We start from the raw sequence: 17,976 nt of genomic DNA, 5'->3' as shown, positions 1-17,976 counted from the left end.
GGTAGGGCTGAAAATAATAAATAGGATTGGGCCTAAATTAAGCAGAAATTAAGAAAATTGGTGGAATTCTTCTGTAAGTTGCCAGACCGGAACCTAACACACACTGTAAAATCTCTTAATCTGCTGTCTCTGTGTATCAGCCTAATTTGATCCATTTACATTGTTCTGTAATCCTCTCTGTAGTGACTCACTGTTGAAGAGGATTCTGCTGGTCTTCTGTGTATTTACGTCACATGAATGGAAACACGGTACACAAGGTCAAAGAGTCAACACTGACCACACAGAGGGATTCTTTATTGCTTCACAGGCACCACCTAACCAAAAAAACCTGTACAGTTCAGCGCGGAATACTTTTCAGTTTTTTATCCGTGTGTTAGTTTGGATGGAGACGTATCAGACAGTTCAGCATTACAAAAGCAGTACATAAAGATACAGCACTATTATTATATAAAGCTATTAAAGTCCAGCATTTTTCAACCCAGTCTCCGTCTGCCACGCCTGCATCTTACAGTTCATTACCACAAACAGTCATTTCGGTGCATTTTTCTGTTCAGGAAGACTAGAAAACCTGTTGACTCGCAACCTGCCTATAATAGAAGTCAGTGGGCAGATGCTGGAGTGGACTGAGAGTGCGATTAGGCTGTAAGTATTCATTTAAGATAAACCCCTACATTGGCAAAAAGAATCACTACACTTTCACTGAGAGATGACTGAATGAGGTAGGCTGCACCTAGATCTCAAACAAGATTTGTCTTCACCTTGACGTCCACCACATCCTGTCTACTGGTAATCTAATTATAGACTAATAATGTGATTTGCCTATTTGCAGAGACCACTTCCTTTTCACTCGTTCACTCGGGGCCTGCATACGCTCCGACCCGTAACGTCTGTCAGGAGTCCGAGAGAGCTCAGCACGTAAGGACAAACCAACCAATGTCATTCCGATTCAGCTTCAGCTGTTTAAAGCATTTCAAACATTAGTATCACTAGCCGTCATTGCCAAGCTGCCTCAGTTTGCTAGGACAGTACGGTTTTATATGATGCCGAGTTTCATTAAGAAGTTTCAAAATGTAATCTTACAGAATAATGAACAATCACATTTTACTAAGATAGAAATAAGAAAAAAAAATGAAATTATTTACAATGTGAAAATATAAATACTAACTCTACAGGTGCAGTATTTACACACTTATTGAATGTAGGAGATTAATTCAGTTAAATTAGTTGTCAGTCAAGCAGAACACAAATATTTTGGGCTTGAGTTATACAACTTAACAGCTACAGAATAAAAAGATTTCTTATAAAAGTCTTCACTTTTCTACTACAAGAGTAGAAGAAACCCACCAAATTCAGATTCAGTTTGTCGCTGTCAGGAGAAAACCTAGCATCTCCGTTTTATTTCTATTTACCGAATGTCAGCTGCCCTTTACATTTAGAGAGAATTTTATAATGAATGGTCCAATAAAAACAATAAAAGTTACTTAACCTCCATTAAGTGTACTTTAACGAAAAGTAAGCTTACCATTTTGGCAGAGGTGTAGGTTTCATTTCAACTTTTGGGGGGGTGCACTTTTCATACCACTGCTTATGCCTTAAGAGTGAGACAGTCGACAGTTCGGCACTCAAAAAAACCCGGACTCTCTGGTTCAAAACTGGATACCAGGCAACCTTTAACACAGAAAATACATGTGCTACACCTGCTAAGCTAGCTAACTAACAAATTAGACTAACGTTACATCATTAGTGCTTTCAATCCAGCTACATAACAGGCTGGCGCTGTCTTATTATCTCAGGTGGCCTGTTTATTTTACCTCACTTTTAAACATCTTGATCCTCATAAACGTGGAGCTGTTCAGTCTGCTACAGTTCCCATTTCCCATAAGTCTAAAGTTTAAAGATCTGAAGGAAAACATGGTTTTAATAAAATATTCTCTCTCATAGTTTTTGAAAAAGATGCAATTTCCCAACTCACTGTAATAAGCAAAGTCCAGTTGTGTTCAGGGTGACTTACTGTGGGGGATTTAACGTCCCCCTCCAAACACTCATGAGGACACGTCTCTTCCCCACCTCCCAATGCGTTTTGGAGATTCGAGGTTTTGCTTCAACAGCGACAAATTTCAGTCTAATTTGTTACTACGACAATACATATTAAATACTGAACCATCAGTATTAGTTCTGTTCGATGGTTTGGCGCAAAACTTCAACATGTGTGTTTGTTGTCATGGCAGTGCATGACGAATTAGTTCATTAATGATAGATTTTTGACTGAAAGAATCAAAGAATCTTGAATTCAAGGACCAGATTCACTATGCAGCAGAAATACTGAATAGTGAATCTTGGCTCTTTGATTCAATTGTTTGGCGCATATTCCAAACAACTTTGTGACTATGGCAACAATTACTGAACACTGAATGTTGAGTACTGGTGATATGATTCACAGTCTTTCGTTCAGGGCACTGTCCACTCTATGAGAGCCAGTGTCCGAGTGTGAAGGACACGGCTGCCCCAAACAGCAAAACACAGCTGTACGCAGGCCCGCTGCTGGCTGCGTCAAAGTAGTACTCCGAGTCCGTCTCATTTGCATCTGTGTGTCCATGGTGTTCGCTGCCATGTCGGTGGTAGCCATGTCCACCCATGTGCCCATGGCCATACCCATGCCCGTGCCCCCCATAGCCATAGCCGTGGCCGTACCCAGGCTGGACCATGGAGCTCAGGCCGTGCCCCAGCACCATACCCCCCAAAGCTCCGGCTGCAGCTGCCCCTGCTATCTTCCCAGCACTGGAGCCAGAAGAGCTGTGGGTGTGGACAGGAGCGGTGTGGACAGGAGGGGCTCTGTGGGTGTTGGGGTGGCCATGGGGGTGACCGTGGGGGTGGCCATGGGGGTGGCCGTGGCTCGCTCCTCCCCAGCCTCCTCGGTTAGCTCCTCCTGCTCCCCATCCTCCTCCACCTCGACCCATGCCGCCGGCGACGCGTCCGAAACTACCACCCCGACGGCATTGAACGTCGGGAAGCAGCGTTGCCAGGAGTAACAGGCAGGCCAAGAATGAGACGACCCCACGCTGGGAGATCATGATGTGGAGTAAATGTCTGTGAAAAGAAGAAGGGTTAAGGGTCAAAGCCTCGGCTACATATTTATTTACACTCTTTATACACATCATGCGTGATGCCCTAGAAGAACCGCTTTGGGTCCCTGAGGAAGCATGTTAGAAAAAGGGTTATGAGTATGAAGAACCTTTTAAAGCTTCGTTGTTAGTCACATTAGCATGTCTCGTCTATAAGGACCCACATTTCAGTTCGTCCCTCTCAAAATGACATAATTGCATATTAGTCCCAAAGTAGATACTGAATATTTCATAGTACATACTGAATGATTTACAGTAGATCCTGAATATTTCATAGTACATACTGAATGATTTACAGTAGATACTGAATATTTCATAGTACATACTGAATGATTTACAGTAGATACTGAATAATTCATAGTACATACTGAATGATTTACAGTAGATACTGAATAATTCATAGTACATACTGAATGATTTACAGTAGATACTGAATAATTCATAGTACATACTGAATGATTTGCAGTAGATACTGAATAATTCATAGTACATACTGAATGATTTGTAGTAGATACTGAATACTTCATAATACATACCGAATGATTTACAGTAGATACTGAATAATTCATAGTACATACTGAATGATTTACAGTACATACTGAATAATTCATAGTACATACTGAATGATTTGCAGTAGATACTGAATAGTTCATAATACATACCGAATGATTTACAGTAGATACTGAATAATTCATAGTAGATACTGAATGATTTACAGTAGATACTGAATAGTTCATAGTAGACACTGAATGATTTACAGTAGATACTGAATAGTTCATAGTACATACTGAATGATTTGCAGTAGATACTGAATAGTTCATAGTACATACTGAATGATTTACAGTAGATACTGAATAATTCATAGTAGATACTGAATGATTTACAGTAGATACTGAATAATTCATAGTAGATACTGAATGATTTACAGTAGATACTGAATAGTTCATAGTACATACTGAATGATTTACAGTAGATACTGAATAATTCATAGTAGATACTGAATGATTTACAGTAGATACTGAATAATTCATAGTAGATACTGAATGATTTACAGTAGATACTGAATAGTTCATAGTAGACACTGAATGATTTACAGTAGATACTGAATAGTTCATAGTACATACTGAATGATTTGCAGTAGATACTGAATAGTTCATAGTACATACTGAATGATTTACAGTAGATACTGAATAATTCATAGTAGATACTGAATGATTTACAGTAGATACTGAATAATTCATAGTAGATACTGAATGATTTACAGTAGATACTGAATAGTTCATAGTACATACTGAATGATTTGCAGTAGATACTGAATAGTTCATAGTACATACTGAATGATTTGCAGTAGATACTGAATAATTCATAGTACATACTGAATGATTTGCAGTAGATACTGAATAGTTCATAGTACATACTGAATGATTTACAGTAGATACTGAATAATTCATAGTAGATACTGAATGATTTACAGTAGATACTGAATAATTCATAGTAGATACTGAATGATTTACAGTAGATACTGAATAGTTCATAGTACATACTGAATGATTTGCAGTAGATACTGAATAGTTCATAGTACATACTGAATGATTTGCAGTAGATACTGAACAGCTCATAGTAGATACTGGATGATTTACAGTAGATACTGAACAGTTCATAGTACATACTGAATGATTTACAGTAGATACTGAACAGTTCATAGTACATACTGAATGATTTACAGTAGATACTGAACAGTTCATGGATACTGAATATTAATAGTAGGTACAAAAAATGTATTGTTGATACTGATTGTTATACTAGATACTGAAACATTACTAGTGTATACTGAATAAGTTATAGTAGTTGAATAAGTACAGTAGTACTGAATAATTCATAGTAGATATTGAATAAGTCACAGTAGTTACTGAGTAACACTTAATAGAAACTAAATATTTTAAAGTATATACTGAATAATTCATAGTAGATACTAAATAAATTCCAGTAGGTACTGAATAATTTATAATAGATGCTAAATGATTTATCCTTCCTAAGTGAGTCTCAAGAAGGTGCTCATGGGTTATAGCTGCTGTGCAATCAGGGACTGTGTGTCCTGTGCCACAGTGACGAAAGAAAAGGACAAGGCAGCATGATGGAGGAATGAAAAGAGAGAGAGGGCAGGGGGAAGAGGGCGGAGGCCTTCTCACTGTAAGAGGCATTAGAGCTCATTGACTTAGCCACTGCTATTTTGGTTTAAGCAAATTAACAGAAGCCCAAAGCCAATCTACAGAACCATGTAGGTTGGAAACAGAGCAAACCCCCCCTGCTGGTCAATTCTTTTGCTTAAACTAAAGTAATTCCACTCAGCAGTTTCATCGCCAGGTTATGCAGGCGTATTTGGGCAGATTCATGGACTCAGGCCCTGCAGGACCGGAACTGAAACCCCGATGCACAGCATTATAGCCAAACTAGGACGTCAGTCACTGTCCTAAACAATGTCAGACAAATAATCTGTCTTACATTGACGTCTGCCTTTAACTGACACCCTGTGACTGATCAACATCACACACATACATGTCTGAGGAGGCTTTCCACCATACAGGTCAATGAATTGTCTAGAAGGAGTAAATCAAGGCAACTGGATGCAGGATCATTTCCTTCTCTAGCAGTAAGATCACTGAATTGTCTAGAAGTAGATCATTGGATTATCCCCTGGAAGATCAATGAATTATCTGGTACCTACCACTGAATTGTGGAGTAGAAGACCAGTAAATGATCTTGTAGATCACTGAGATATCTCACAGAACATCACTGAATTCTCATAGATCACTATCTCAGGGAAGATCACTAAATTGTCTTGTAGATCACTGAATTATCCCATGGAAGATCACTGACTTATCTCATAGGTCATTGAATTCTCTTAGATCACTAAATTGTCTTGTAGATCACTGAACTCTCATACATGAATGTATTATCTCAGATCACTACATGATCTCATTGATCATAGAATTCCCTTATAGACTACTGAATTGTGTTGTAGACCATCTCATAGATCACTGAACAGTCTTGTAGACTACAGTAGTATTTTGTAGAATCTCAGAGGATCACTGAATTACCTAAGAATAATTATCTAATTATTTAACTCTCTAGAAGCTGATCATTGAACTGTGAAATTGATTGATTGGTAATCAAGTTGAATTGCATTGAAATATACTGGCACAATCCCTGAATTATCTGGTAGTGTATCACTGAATTGGCTAGTAGCTGATCACTGGACTGTCTTGTAGTAGATCATTGCAATTATCTGTTAGTATATAACTGAATTCTCATTGAAGAGCTCTGCATTATCTGTTAGAACTTTTTTAATTATCTAAAAGTGGATCTCTGACTTCTCATAGAATCTGGTAGAAGATCACGGAATTATCCAATAATAGATCAAATAATCATTTGATCTAGTAGCTGATCTGGTCACTGAACCATCATGTATTATCTCAATTAACTGGTGTAGAGGTATCTAGTAGTGGATGATGGCACTGAATAGTCTTGAGGATTTATTGAATTAACCCCTGGGACAGCACTAAATTATGTAGTAGTAGATCACTGAGATGTCTATTAGTAGATATGTGAAGTCTGCTTCAGGTAGATTATTATATGATCTAGTAATCCATCTCCAAATTGTCTAGTAGTACATCACAAGTATGTTGTATAACACCAGTTGCCTCAGCTTACTTTACCAGACAGTTCATCGACCTGAATCGCTGAAAATCCTTTAGAAACATGTCCCCATGCATGATGTGAGGACATGAAAGGCTGACCAGGAAACTAGTTGACCACAGTTACCTCCCTGTAATCATTTATTTCTGCTTGTATTAAACCCTTAAAATCCCCGGTTTATTACATACATACATATTAAAGCTTATTATTCAGTAACTACAGGGACTTCAATGCAAACTGGCTGAGCTACTCTTAGGTTATAGAAGTGTGTAATAAAACTTTGGGCAGGCCCGTGTAAGGGGTTAAAATGTTTGGATGTCTCCTGTACGTTAAAACTGGAAAGCTTAGTTACTTTAGACCATATATAAAAACATTCCCTGTTGCTGGAAGAAAACCTCGTATCTCCAAAATGGCAACTTTCCAGAAGAAGGAAAAAAACCTACTGTACTTTTAATGTAAGTCAATGGAACCAGATGTTCTTCCAAGTCAGTTTGGGCGGTTTCTTTTGGTCCATTTGTCACAAAATCTACACACAGTGTAAAGAGCAACAGGTACTTTCAAATTACGCCAATGAAAAATGACACAATTGGAGATAGGAGGTTTTCTTCTGACAGCAGTGATAGGAATAAATGAATACATGTTCACAATGAAAAAAGTGATGCACCAGTATTACTTGATTCAAGTGTCACCAGTTTAGCATGAATAAAATTCAACTGTGTTGTAATATAATTTATGAAAAAGCAATTTCTTAATTCAGTGGTTGAGATGTGAACAGAGCCATTCAGAGTGGTTTGATGTGAAACGGCTCATAGTGGAGATACAGATCTCCTTACAGTGGTGGTGATGGGAACCAGACGACACCATGTCTACAACACAAATATAGCCATTTTATTTATCATCCAAAACCAGCGGTGAGCCTAAATGTGTCTTGTGAGCTTTTATATATCACGTTGATGATGGTACAATAGTGGAATATCTGAGAATAATAAAAATATTTTTAAAAAATGGGGAGGCTATTTCATCTTCCAACGCTCTGCATGTGCCCCTCCACCAAGAATGGATTTGGAAAAAAAGACTTCAGGCCAAAACTTTAGCTCATAACTACTGGATGCATCTTCATAACTATTTTGTCTGATAACATCTGTGAAGGAGCTTTTAGAGGTGGATGTCTGGTTCCTATCACCACCACTGTGAACAGTTCTGACTCTGTAACTTTATCTAGAATGGGGCATTTCACACCAAACCGCTCTGAATGACTGTTTACATCTCAACCCTATAATTATGCAGAAATTTTGAAAAATCTGTGGAATTCCCCTTCAATGTGAACACAAGTGTACCGAAAGCATTGAAAGTGATGAGTAAAGCCATTAACACTTTATGCGAGGAGTAGAAGGAGGAGATGAGACCTTACCTGCAGACTGAGAACTTTGAAGAGCAAAGTTTTGAACCGTCCTCCTTCCGACTGCACGTTTGGATGAGGTGATCACACCAAGGCAGAGCAATTTAAATCCACACGCTCAGTCACGCACAAGCTCTCTGAATGAGCGGCTGATCTGCGTCTCTCTCTGATTGGCTGAGAGCAGCACTCAGGCTGATCAGTGTGAGGTCAAAGCCACTTTGTCCCACTGTAACCTGCACGCCCCCGGATAAAAGGAGCCAGGATTTACTCAGCCACCAGACTCAGGCGGCAGGGGCCAGAGCATCACGTGGTCGTGTTGACGACTTGCTGCTGGACTTAAACGTGTCTGGTCAGAGAATGAAGGAGAATTGATCTGTCCATGCTCCGCCCACAAGTGTGTTCTTATGCAGCAGCTGTTGTTCGGTTGAATGAGCTTTACACAATGTTGGCAAAAATCCCGCTCCTTTTTTCCCTACAGGCCTGCGTGACCACAGGCCGCAGCTCGGAGATCCTTATGTCACTAAACAGCACCGAAGACACTTGTCTTAACTTCCCCAGAGCAAAACATTAAACCCCACACACACAATATACACTCTCACAAAAGATGGTGCTTCAAGGTTCTTTAGTAAATAAAAGGGGTATGTATTTATGTAGAACCATGAACACTCACAGAACCCTTGGCAAGATTAAAGGGTTCTTTGCATCATGAACAGGTTCTTCACATTGATGGTAAATGTGCATGAAATGTGCTCCAGACAGTTCTATATAGACTCATCAAAATGGGTTCTATACAGCACCCCAAAAGGTTCTTTTATTGTTACAAGTGTGACCCTGTAACAATAGAAGAACAATTTGGGTGCCTTTTTGATGAGTCTATACAGATGTATATATATATATATATATGAAATAAAAATATGTACATATATAAACATAAATGTACAAAGGACTCAAACTGTGAGTGAATATCACCCCACTTTGCCTTAAAAAGTCTTGGATTGCTTTGCAGTGACTTCAGGCCACTGTCCATTTGTGCTGTGAAGCGATGTCCAGTTTTGAAACACTTGACCATATCTGGGCAGATTCTTCATAATTCATCCTGCTGCTTTAGTCAGCTCTCACTTCATCAATATATACAAGGGCACCAGTTCTACTGGCAGCCACACATGATCCTCCTTTAACACTACCTCCACCATGCTCGACAGATGAGGTGCTCTGCTTTGGGTCATGAGCAGTTCCTTCCCTTTTCCAGCATTACGGCCAACTGTTCTGAATGAATTTCTCAGTTCTCAGTCATTTTCCATGGTCTTCCGGGCATTTTGGTGTTTCTGAGCTCACACCTGTGCATTCTGTCTTTTTAAGAACGTACCAAGTAGTTGATTTGGCCACAAATGATTGTTTAACTCTCTGACGGGTTTCTTCTGATTTTTAATCCTAATGATTGCTTCACTGGCAGTAAAGCCATGGAACAGCTGAGCAGCCAATTGTCCAATTACTTCTGAGCCAGTAACAATGGTGGGCTACGTAAGAAAAGGCAGTCATTCTTACGCTGTTCATCTGATTCAGATACCCTCAAATGTTTAAATTAAAACTGAAAGTTTGCTTTCAGCTCATATTCAGTATTTAAACTCAACTCCAGTAGGCTGCAATAAAACTGCCCAATGACAAATGTCCAAATATTTATTGACCTGGCTGCACGTCACAATGTCCTCTTAATAACTCAAACTATGAACAGGCTTTTTTTGCTATATCAGTTTGGCTCACAATGACAAAATAATATTGGTTTGCGATTTAATGGAAAAGTCACTCTCAAAAATATATTAATCAGCAATATTTAATAACGTATTTTTTGCTTTTTGTGATAAACCCTCCTGTGACAACCCCATTATTAGTCACACAATTTTAAAAATTGTGAGGACTGTGCCCCCGTTCACTCCTGATATTGCACCCGCGTATATATACACATGCGCAAAATACCCTGAAAACATCCTAAAACAATGTTGCCGATCCGTGGTTTCCTCACATTTTACTACATATTTTCTTTATTACTCTAATATATGCAAGTAGCTTAAAAGCCAGTACTATTTGACATCGCACTTTGACTCCATCCCTCCTCTTTTAATCAATAATACATTGACAAAATACCCCATCATTTTCAGCTAAACGCTAAACTCAGATTACACCAGGTGTAGCTAAAACTGACAGACCAAAAGTAAAAGAACTTTCCCATTTCTATTTAGAGATTTTATTTAATTACAATCATCTTTCTCATGTCAGCTTCATTATAAACCAAAGTAGGCATGCTGGGTTGACAGTTTATCGCCAAAACCAGAGGAGGAACTCGTAAAAAAAATGAATCAAATGATTTAAAAAGATAAAAACATTAAAAATTCCTCCTCTCTTACATGTAAAAGCATGCAACACATTCAAATACCCACACATGCATGCTGTACAAACCAGCCCAGACACACGGGTCATAATCTCCACCCACACTCGCTGTAAAAAATGTCATTTGCATACAAACATTTACACATATTTAAAAATCAGGGGAGGTGCGCTGGATCACTCTTTTACCTCTGCTTCACTCTCTCTCTCTCTCTCTCTCTCTCTCTCTCTCAAACTCACACACCTCGCTACATTTCCTTATTAGTTCATAAACAATCATAGCAGACCCTCAATGTGCTTCAGTCAGTTTACCGTGTCCAACACACAAACACGCTTCACACTGAAGATAATCACTGCCAAACTGAACTCTGCCAGATAAGGAGCTCACTTGCGTGTTATATTGTGCTTATCACTGGACGTTTCTTACACCTGTGGAATTTATTTGACACTGCAGGCTCCCTGGATCAATCAAGTGTGCTTTTATATCTTGTGACTTTAGGGGGCGCCAGCATTTGTCCTACAAGTCAGTAAATATGTCTAGTTTGTATAAGCAGTGGTTGGTATAGTGTAGTGGGTAATACTCCAGACGTTATAAGGAGGAGGAGGTTTACTGGGTGGAAAATGAAAGGAAAAGTTCGTAATGCTCTACATGTCGTCAGTTTACCATAAAAGTCCCACCCTTCAACTGACTTACTGGTAAAGCTGCAATGTGGGAAAAGCCCCCCTCATTGAGATATGTGGAGATATGTGCATGGGCAGCAGCCAGAACAAGCTGAAAAAATGTGTTTGTGTTATCTGAGTAAACGCTGCACTCTTATTTGTAGGTCTTTCCACAAGACAGAAGTCTGATTTTGTATGAGTGCCAGGATGGCCATGAAATGGACCGACTATCCTATAAGGACTTTGGTGAAACCACAGCTAGTTTAAGGGGAGCCATTTCTTATTTCTTCCATTATATCAAATGAGATGACCGAAAACACTAGAGGGCGCCTGTGAGCGAGTGTTTCATGAATGTGTGACATGGAGCAAGTTTGGAAAGCAGAAGGATGTGTTACATTAAAACATCAAAGAAAATTTACCAGTACCTTTCTATTTTTCTACAGCAAACAGGTTTTGGACAGTAGGATGCTAGTATTAGTGCTACTCAGTGCTGATCAGCTCACTGGCTGAGTAAAGTGGTTTGCGCTCACCGACATCACAAACGCACATGTAGCACTGTTAGAAAGTCCTGTAACCGCAGGTCAAATGTGATCGAAAATATGAGAGCAGTGTTGAAATATTTTATGCTGTTTTGTGCTGAGAAAACAGGTTTTTGTGCAAAAAACAAAACCCCATTCATTTTGGACTTGCTCAGGAGCGCCCTCTAGTGTCTGACAAACCCAAAAGATATTACTGAGTTCCAATTTTCCTCACTAGAAATTGTCTGGTAATACCAGCTCCCTGTTCAGTGTAACAAAAATAGCAGACGCTGTCAAAGGTTGATGCAAGATTCTTGCAACTAAGTGTTAAAAGCTGACACTGCACCTTACTATAGTTACGTCTTAGTATTTAGCCTGGCGGCTTACTCCAAGTTCCGTCACAGCAAGTTATTACATGAAATGGTGAGATATACACTTGGACATCAGTCCAAGACACTGTGCTACAACAGTTATGCGATAGAGTTCTGGCCTAAAAGGTCTTGTTAATCCACTTATTTTAATCCATTCATGGTGGAGAGGTACAAGCAGGGCGTTGTAAGGCAAAATAGTCCCCAAGGATATTATATTCTTTCAGTTTTTCCACTATTTTGCCATCTTCCACATTACATATAAAAACTCACAAGATGTTTTCAGTGGTGGTTTCATAAATAAAATGGCTATATTTGTGTTGTAGACATTGTGACCCCTGGTTCCTATCACCACCACTGTAGCTAAAGAAACTGGAGAAACTTCCCCTTTAACTGAATGGTCTTTAACGGTTCCAATCCAACGTCCTCCTCTCCAGCCTAAGCATACTGCTCTACAGGCAAGCATCAACTTTTTACACACGTGTAGTCGTATGTATGAGTTCAGGCTTAATCTGTCAACTTTTGAAGGCGTCAACTATTTTCGTTAAACCAGGGAAGCACATCATCCTATTCAAGTCCCTGGGCAAGACTCCCCACTATATTCCGTTAGCCCCTCTGAATAAACACGGTCAGTGAGTATGAATCCTCTGCCTTAAACTCACAGATAAGCTTACAATTTAGCCCTACTCTCCACAGCCAGGGGCAAACTGAACCCTAGGTTGACTGAACAACATCTAACATAGCGAGCAACACTATCCAGATCATCCTTTGTGGGGACGGATTAGTAAATCCTGGGTTTCCCAACACACTCACAAATAAACCTGCATCACCCCCCCCCCCACCCCCCACCCCCAATTCACATATTCTATTACATGGTTAACTTTTCCAAATAATGGTTCCTCTTTAGATCTGATAGCAGGAGGTACTTCAAGCTGCTTCTCTGGCTTCTTTTCCTTTTATCATCGATCCACCTTGTGTGGACTTACAATTAACTATGATTTTGATATCAATGTGGCCCAACTTATCACTCCACCTGTCTAACTTATCTACCAAAAATGGCTACAACCTAACAAATTACACCACTGTATTTACCCTTTGGCCCATATTATATCAACCCAATGAAGTCCTATGGGCCTATAGGCTGTGTGATGTCTAGCAAATCTAACAAAATCTAGTATTGGCCAATCAATCATAAATCTGTGCTGGTCTAAGACCCTCTAGTGGCCCTCAGCACGTGCCTAGTACCATCCCTGGCTAAGTCTGCTACTCTTTACCCTGAAAAATGTACCATAACTCCATATACGCGACATTATAGTGGAAGCAAAGTGGATCCCAGAGTGTTTTATGCTGACAACCACTTTGGACGGAGCAAATGAACCAAACCGAGAGGCTGCAGCCCTTTCACAGTCAGACAACCAGCACAAGGGTGCCGAGGGGAACGAGTGCTGGTGGATTAGGAGCTTCTTCACATACAAGTGGAACCATCCGGTAAGCACTGCAACTGCTTCTCAATGATATACCGCAGATACTTGTACCTAAAGAGAAAGAGAAAGAGTTCAGTGAAGTACAAATACTCTGATTAGAACATTTGACCAGGCTGGACTTATATATGCTAAAATAGGGGCAGTCAGAAAATATGAATACTACGTTTAGAAAGCAACAGACTTGCCAGATAACCGAAAGAACAACTCTGTGTAGCTGTACCATGAGGTTCATCCTTACATCAATGCCTGAAATAGGTCTCTTCAGGTGAACTGTACCTTCGTTTGAGCTTCTGCACCTCCCTGTCCTCTTCCTCCTTCAGTTTGGTAATGAAACTCTGCAGCACGGGCATTTCAAATTTAATGTACTGCGCCACCTAGAGCAAGGAGAACACAACTGCAGTTAAAGGGCCCATATCCTGCATTTTTCTTGTATTTAATTTGTCCACTTGTAATGTTCGTGTGGGTTGCAGCAAAAACAGCCATACTTTGTTTTGCCTGGCCTTTTTTTAATCTTTTAGAATTAACCCGGCTGTTTTTGTTACCTCTAAGACTGACACATGCGAATGACCTCTGTTCTGATTGGCTGCTCTCTATTTTGCTTCAATCAAAAAGCACTGAGAGCTGAGACACTCCTTAAAAACCTCAGCATGAAGGTGGGGCTAAACCGCTGTAGGCTGAATAAGTGGATGTATGTAGGTGCCTTGCTTTTCGTGACATCACAAAAACAGTGAGTTCAAAACAGCTTCATTTTCGTATATGGACTGTATTCACTGGGGTTTGAATGGTATGTTTGGACGCTTTAACACTGTTTACAGACTAAACGAAACTCAAGGAGTGAGGAAAATTCAGTTTTCTATGATATGAGCCTTTTAATATCTTACAAGTTAATAAAATTACACGGATCAAGGATCAAACCAAATCCACAAAATCTTCCTTTGTCTCTCTCAAGGTGAGGTACAGCACCCCCTACTGGACAGAACTATAACAGTTCAAACTAATCCATCGCCATCTAATTTAAAACAGAAGATATTCATAATATAAATACAACATTTGTTATAGGTAAAGCTGTCGGCTCTGGTGTGAAGCAGAAGTACAGAGCACAATATATTTAAATGCAACACGAACAGTCTCAGTGTTTATTTACATCAGCAGGTGGTCCAAGAATCTTTTAAAGGGCTCGTTTCATGGAAAAAGATTTCGATGTACTATGACTATGATGTATTAAGACTGTTGAGGTTTTCAAACCACCCTGTTTTGAACTGAGTATCTTTTGTGATGTCACCAAAAAACAACACATTTCCATATATCTGCCCATTGGTCATTAATGTTTTTCGTACATGAAAGCACATATTCTTCTCCAATAAAAGTGTAGAATAGCTGTGTGTGTGCAAAAGTTTGGGCAGCTCAGTCAAATTACATTTAATTTTGAAATTATATTTGAGCAAAAATAACTGAACAAATCCTCTGCTGAGAACACAATTCTGCATGTTTTAATGCACAACTGTTACTGATTACCTGCTGAATTTAACACACTGGAGAAAAACGTGGCCAGTGCAAAAGGTTTATATTTTATGTTTTAACCATTACATTATATTTTATGTCTTATGTTTTTCAATATGTTAAAGCAAATGCATAAACATTCTGTGCTAAAACAGCAGAAAAATGTCATGTTTAAACGTCTTCTCTGTAGACGATGTATTGACTTATTTTCACTTAGAAAATCAACAAAACATAATTTGACCAGGGATGTTGTTTGGCCCTTTTAAAAATTCACTGCACCACCAATGCACAGGAACTCACATCGTATGTGACCTCCTCTCCCAGGTCCTGCTCCATGAGGAAGATTTTGCAGACCTGCTCACATGGCCCCTGCAGTATCCTCAACACCAGAGGGTGATCAGTGCGCTTCAGCTGAACTCGCTCTGAAACACACATAGACATACTCATAAGATGCCGACAGATAACCTGCTTAAAAAGGAAAGACAGGAGCTGACAGTGAAATACTGCAAACATAACATGACCTATAAATCTATTTCAGGCTGCACTGCTGAGCTTTGTCCACCAGATGGCAGTCGTTTTACACAGTATCAGGATTTCTATAGAGAAACTGACCTCCGCTGGCGTGGACGAGGTAGAGAGCGAAGTCATCGGGGCTGTTTTCAATCTTAAACTTGTTGAGTAACACGCGCAGCACCTGCGGCGTCGTCATGCAGCTGTTTATCCTCACGTTAGTCACGGAGCCGTACGCTGGAGTGAACACAGCCGTCTGGGGTAGAGAAGAGAGAAAGAAAATGAATAATACATTTAAATGGGAAAACACGGTTCTCTTATTTACGCTAATATTTCTGTTAACCTCTTTGGAATTAATGTAATATTCAATATTCAATGAAAGAGAAGGAGAGACATAACCATAAGAGAAATAAATATATATTTATCATTGCTTTATTCAAACATGTCAGTGATGCAGCTCCCACACAAATGATTCTGATTCACCTTGTGGTTGTAGAAGTGGCCATTGATGGAGAATCTGTGCCTTCTGATTCGCCGCTGGTCGCTAGGAGACCGCTTGTTACCCCGCCTCAAAACACCCGCATCGCTTTTGGTCCTCAGGAGCTGAGAAGAGGCGTCAATGGCATCTGAGAGAGAAAGAGAGAGAGCAAAGAGAGAGAGCAGAAACAGGAAGAGTGGAAAAAAGATAAAGAAAGGGCGAGGAAGAGACAATAAGAGAAATAAAAAGAGAGACAACGAAAAAGTGACAAAGAGTACAAGGGAACAAGAAAGAGATACAGAGAAAAGGGGAAAAGAAAGTAAGGGGGAGAGGGGGGGGAAGGAGGAAAAGAAGAAAGAGTAAGAAAGAAAGGAGAAAAGGTGTATGGGAAGTAGAGAGAGAACAGAAAGGGAAGAGAAAGAGCAAGAGAAAGAGATGGAGAGTGAGAGAGAGTAAAACAAGAGGAGGGAGAAAGAGAGGGAGAGAGAGGAGAGACGGAGGGAAAAAGAGGAAAAGGAGAAAGGAAAAAAGAAAAAGAAGGGAAGAAGAAAGAGAGAAGGAGAGAGAGAGAGAGAGAGAGAGAGAGAGAGAGAGAGAGAGAGAGAGAGACAGAGAGAGAGAGAGAGAGAGAGAGAGAGAGAGAGAGAGAGAGAGAGAGACAGAGAGAGAGAGAGGAGCTTAGTTGATGTGAGTGATGAATTCTCTGCATTTCTGCTCTGTACAGTGATCCTAATTTACTGGTGTAATGATTTGAGACAAAGTCTTCCAAACTGACACCGACCTTCTTCCTCCTCATTCTCCTTCGCTGTGCTGTTGTCTGATTGGGTCTCTGGTTCTGTAACCTCGACGGAAGGCGGAGCCTGTTTCTGAGCCTCACCGCTACAACAAGCAATAGAGGAAAGCACATCACTCAAGGCCAACAGAACCATCCATCTTGTGTCACATGACATGGATAAATGTGGAGATTACGCACAAACTATGTTTATATCCACTGTTTATATCCAATTTCCTCCCCTGCTCATCCCAGGAGGAGCTCTTTACAGAAAGCACCACCAGTGATGGTGCCGATAGGCTCTAGTACTCCACTCTGACAGTTTTAACAAATTTAAATTCTGCATTGGGTTTAGAACATTTAAGGAAATATTCCAGCATTTCCCAACCGGAGCTCTGTCTGTAGATAATGGTCAATTATCTTCGACAGTATCTGCATTGCATTTCCTCGCATTTAGAAAAGAACAGAAAATAAGTTGATTCTAAACCCACTGCCAATACGCAGCTGCTGAATTATTTGTTTGAAATGTGGGACTAACACTACATAGTGTTCTAAAGGGGAAAAAAAAAAAAAAAAAAAAAAAAAAAAAAAATCACGATTACACTTTTCCAGCTTTCCCCAGCTGTACTCAATCAGCCAAGACATGTTTGGACCAATCAATAGAAGTCAATAGTCACCCAAATCCTTTCCATTAATATAAACCTGCAAACCTTCTTTTAGACTGCTCAAACCACAGCCAGGTCTTCATTAAAGTCGTGCAGACTTTCTGATGAGGTTTAGGACTTTCTGTGAACTCTTTAAACTCAAAACTTCACTGTGTAGTTGAATGCTATGGTCAGATATTTATATTTATATCTTGTAAAAAACATAGTTTTTATTTTGTTTCTATATTTATTTCATATACATATATATACAAACGCATAGAACTGTGCACAACCCCTCCCCATTCTATTCCGTGTCATTTGTTTACATTGTGTGTTTGCACTGAGATGGAGTTGCTCTTAATCTCATTGTACTGTGTATAGTGACAATAAAGGCATTCTATTCTATTCTATTCTATTCAGACACTTCAGACTCTTAAATGGCT

At 39.7% G+C, this 17,976-nt stretch overlaps 2 protein-coding genes across 4 annotated transcripts in view; both read right to left on the bottom strand.

Annotated features, from left to right (window-relative positions):
* Positions 1 to 258: 258 nt before the first annotated feature.
* prnpa (prion protein a) lies at positions 259 to 8,413 on the bottom strand. The gene is made up of 2 exons (XM_017719934.2): positions 8,230 to 8,413; positions 259 to 3,087 (listed from the first exon to the last, which is right to left on the bottom strand). Exon 2 carries the CDS (start codon positions 3,069 to 3,071, stop codon positions 2,466 to 2,468), a length of 606 nt encoding a protein of 201 aa, XP_017575423.2. The 5' UTR covers positions 3,072 to 3,087; positions 8,230 to 8,413; the 3' UTR covers positions 259 to 2,465.
* A 2,030-nt stretch (positions 8,414 to 10,443) lies between these two features.
* Positions 10,444 to 17,976, bottom strand: part of rassf2a (Ras association domain family member 2a) — a 31,876-nt gene continuing 24,343 nt past the window's right edge. For all 3 annotated transcript variants that reach the window (XM_017719944.2, XM_037536249.1, XM_017719945.2), the window contains 6 exons: positions 16,899 to 16,996; positions 16,123 to 16,265; positions 15,742 to 15,895; positions 15,430 to 15,551; positions 13,906 to 14,003; positions 10,444 to 13,680 (listed from right to left, as the gene is read on the bottom strand). In XM_017719944.2, the coding sequence (XP_017575433.2) occupies positions 13,611 to 13,680; positions 13,906 to 14,003; positions 15,430 to 15,551; positions 15,742 to 15,895; positions 16,123 to 16,265; positions 16,899 to 16,996 (685 nt within the window). In that variant the 3' untranslated portion in view covers positions 10,444 to 13,610. The remainder of the gene's footprint in view (positions 13,681 to 13,905; positions 14,004 to 15,429; positions 15,552 to 15,741; positions 15,896 to 16,122; positions 16,266 to 16,898; positions 16,997 to 17,976) is intronic.

The sequence above is a fragment of the Pygocentrus nattereri genome, chromosome 29 (assembly GCF_015220715.1).
Source record: "Pygocentrus nattereri isolate fPygNat1 chromosome 29, fPygNat1.pri, whole genome shotgun sequence".
Lineage (NCBI taxonomy): Eukaryota > Metazoa > Chordata > Actinopteri > Characiformes > Serrasalmidae > Pygocentrus > Pygocentrus nattereri.
Note: the sequence above shows the minus strand (reverse complement) of the source record. Positions and strands in the feature narration are given on the sequence as shown.

Coding starts and splice junctions, on each gene's coding strand:
- prnpa (XM_017719934.2), bottom strand. CDS start 3,071: ATGATCTCCCAGCGTGGGGTCGTCTCATTCTTGGCCTGCCTGTTACTC.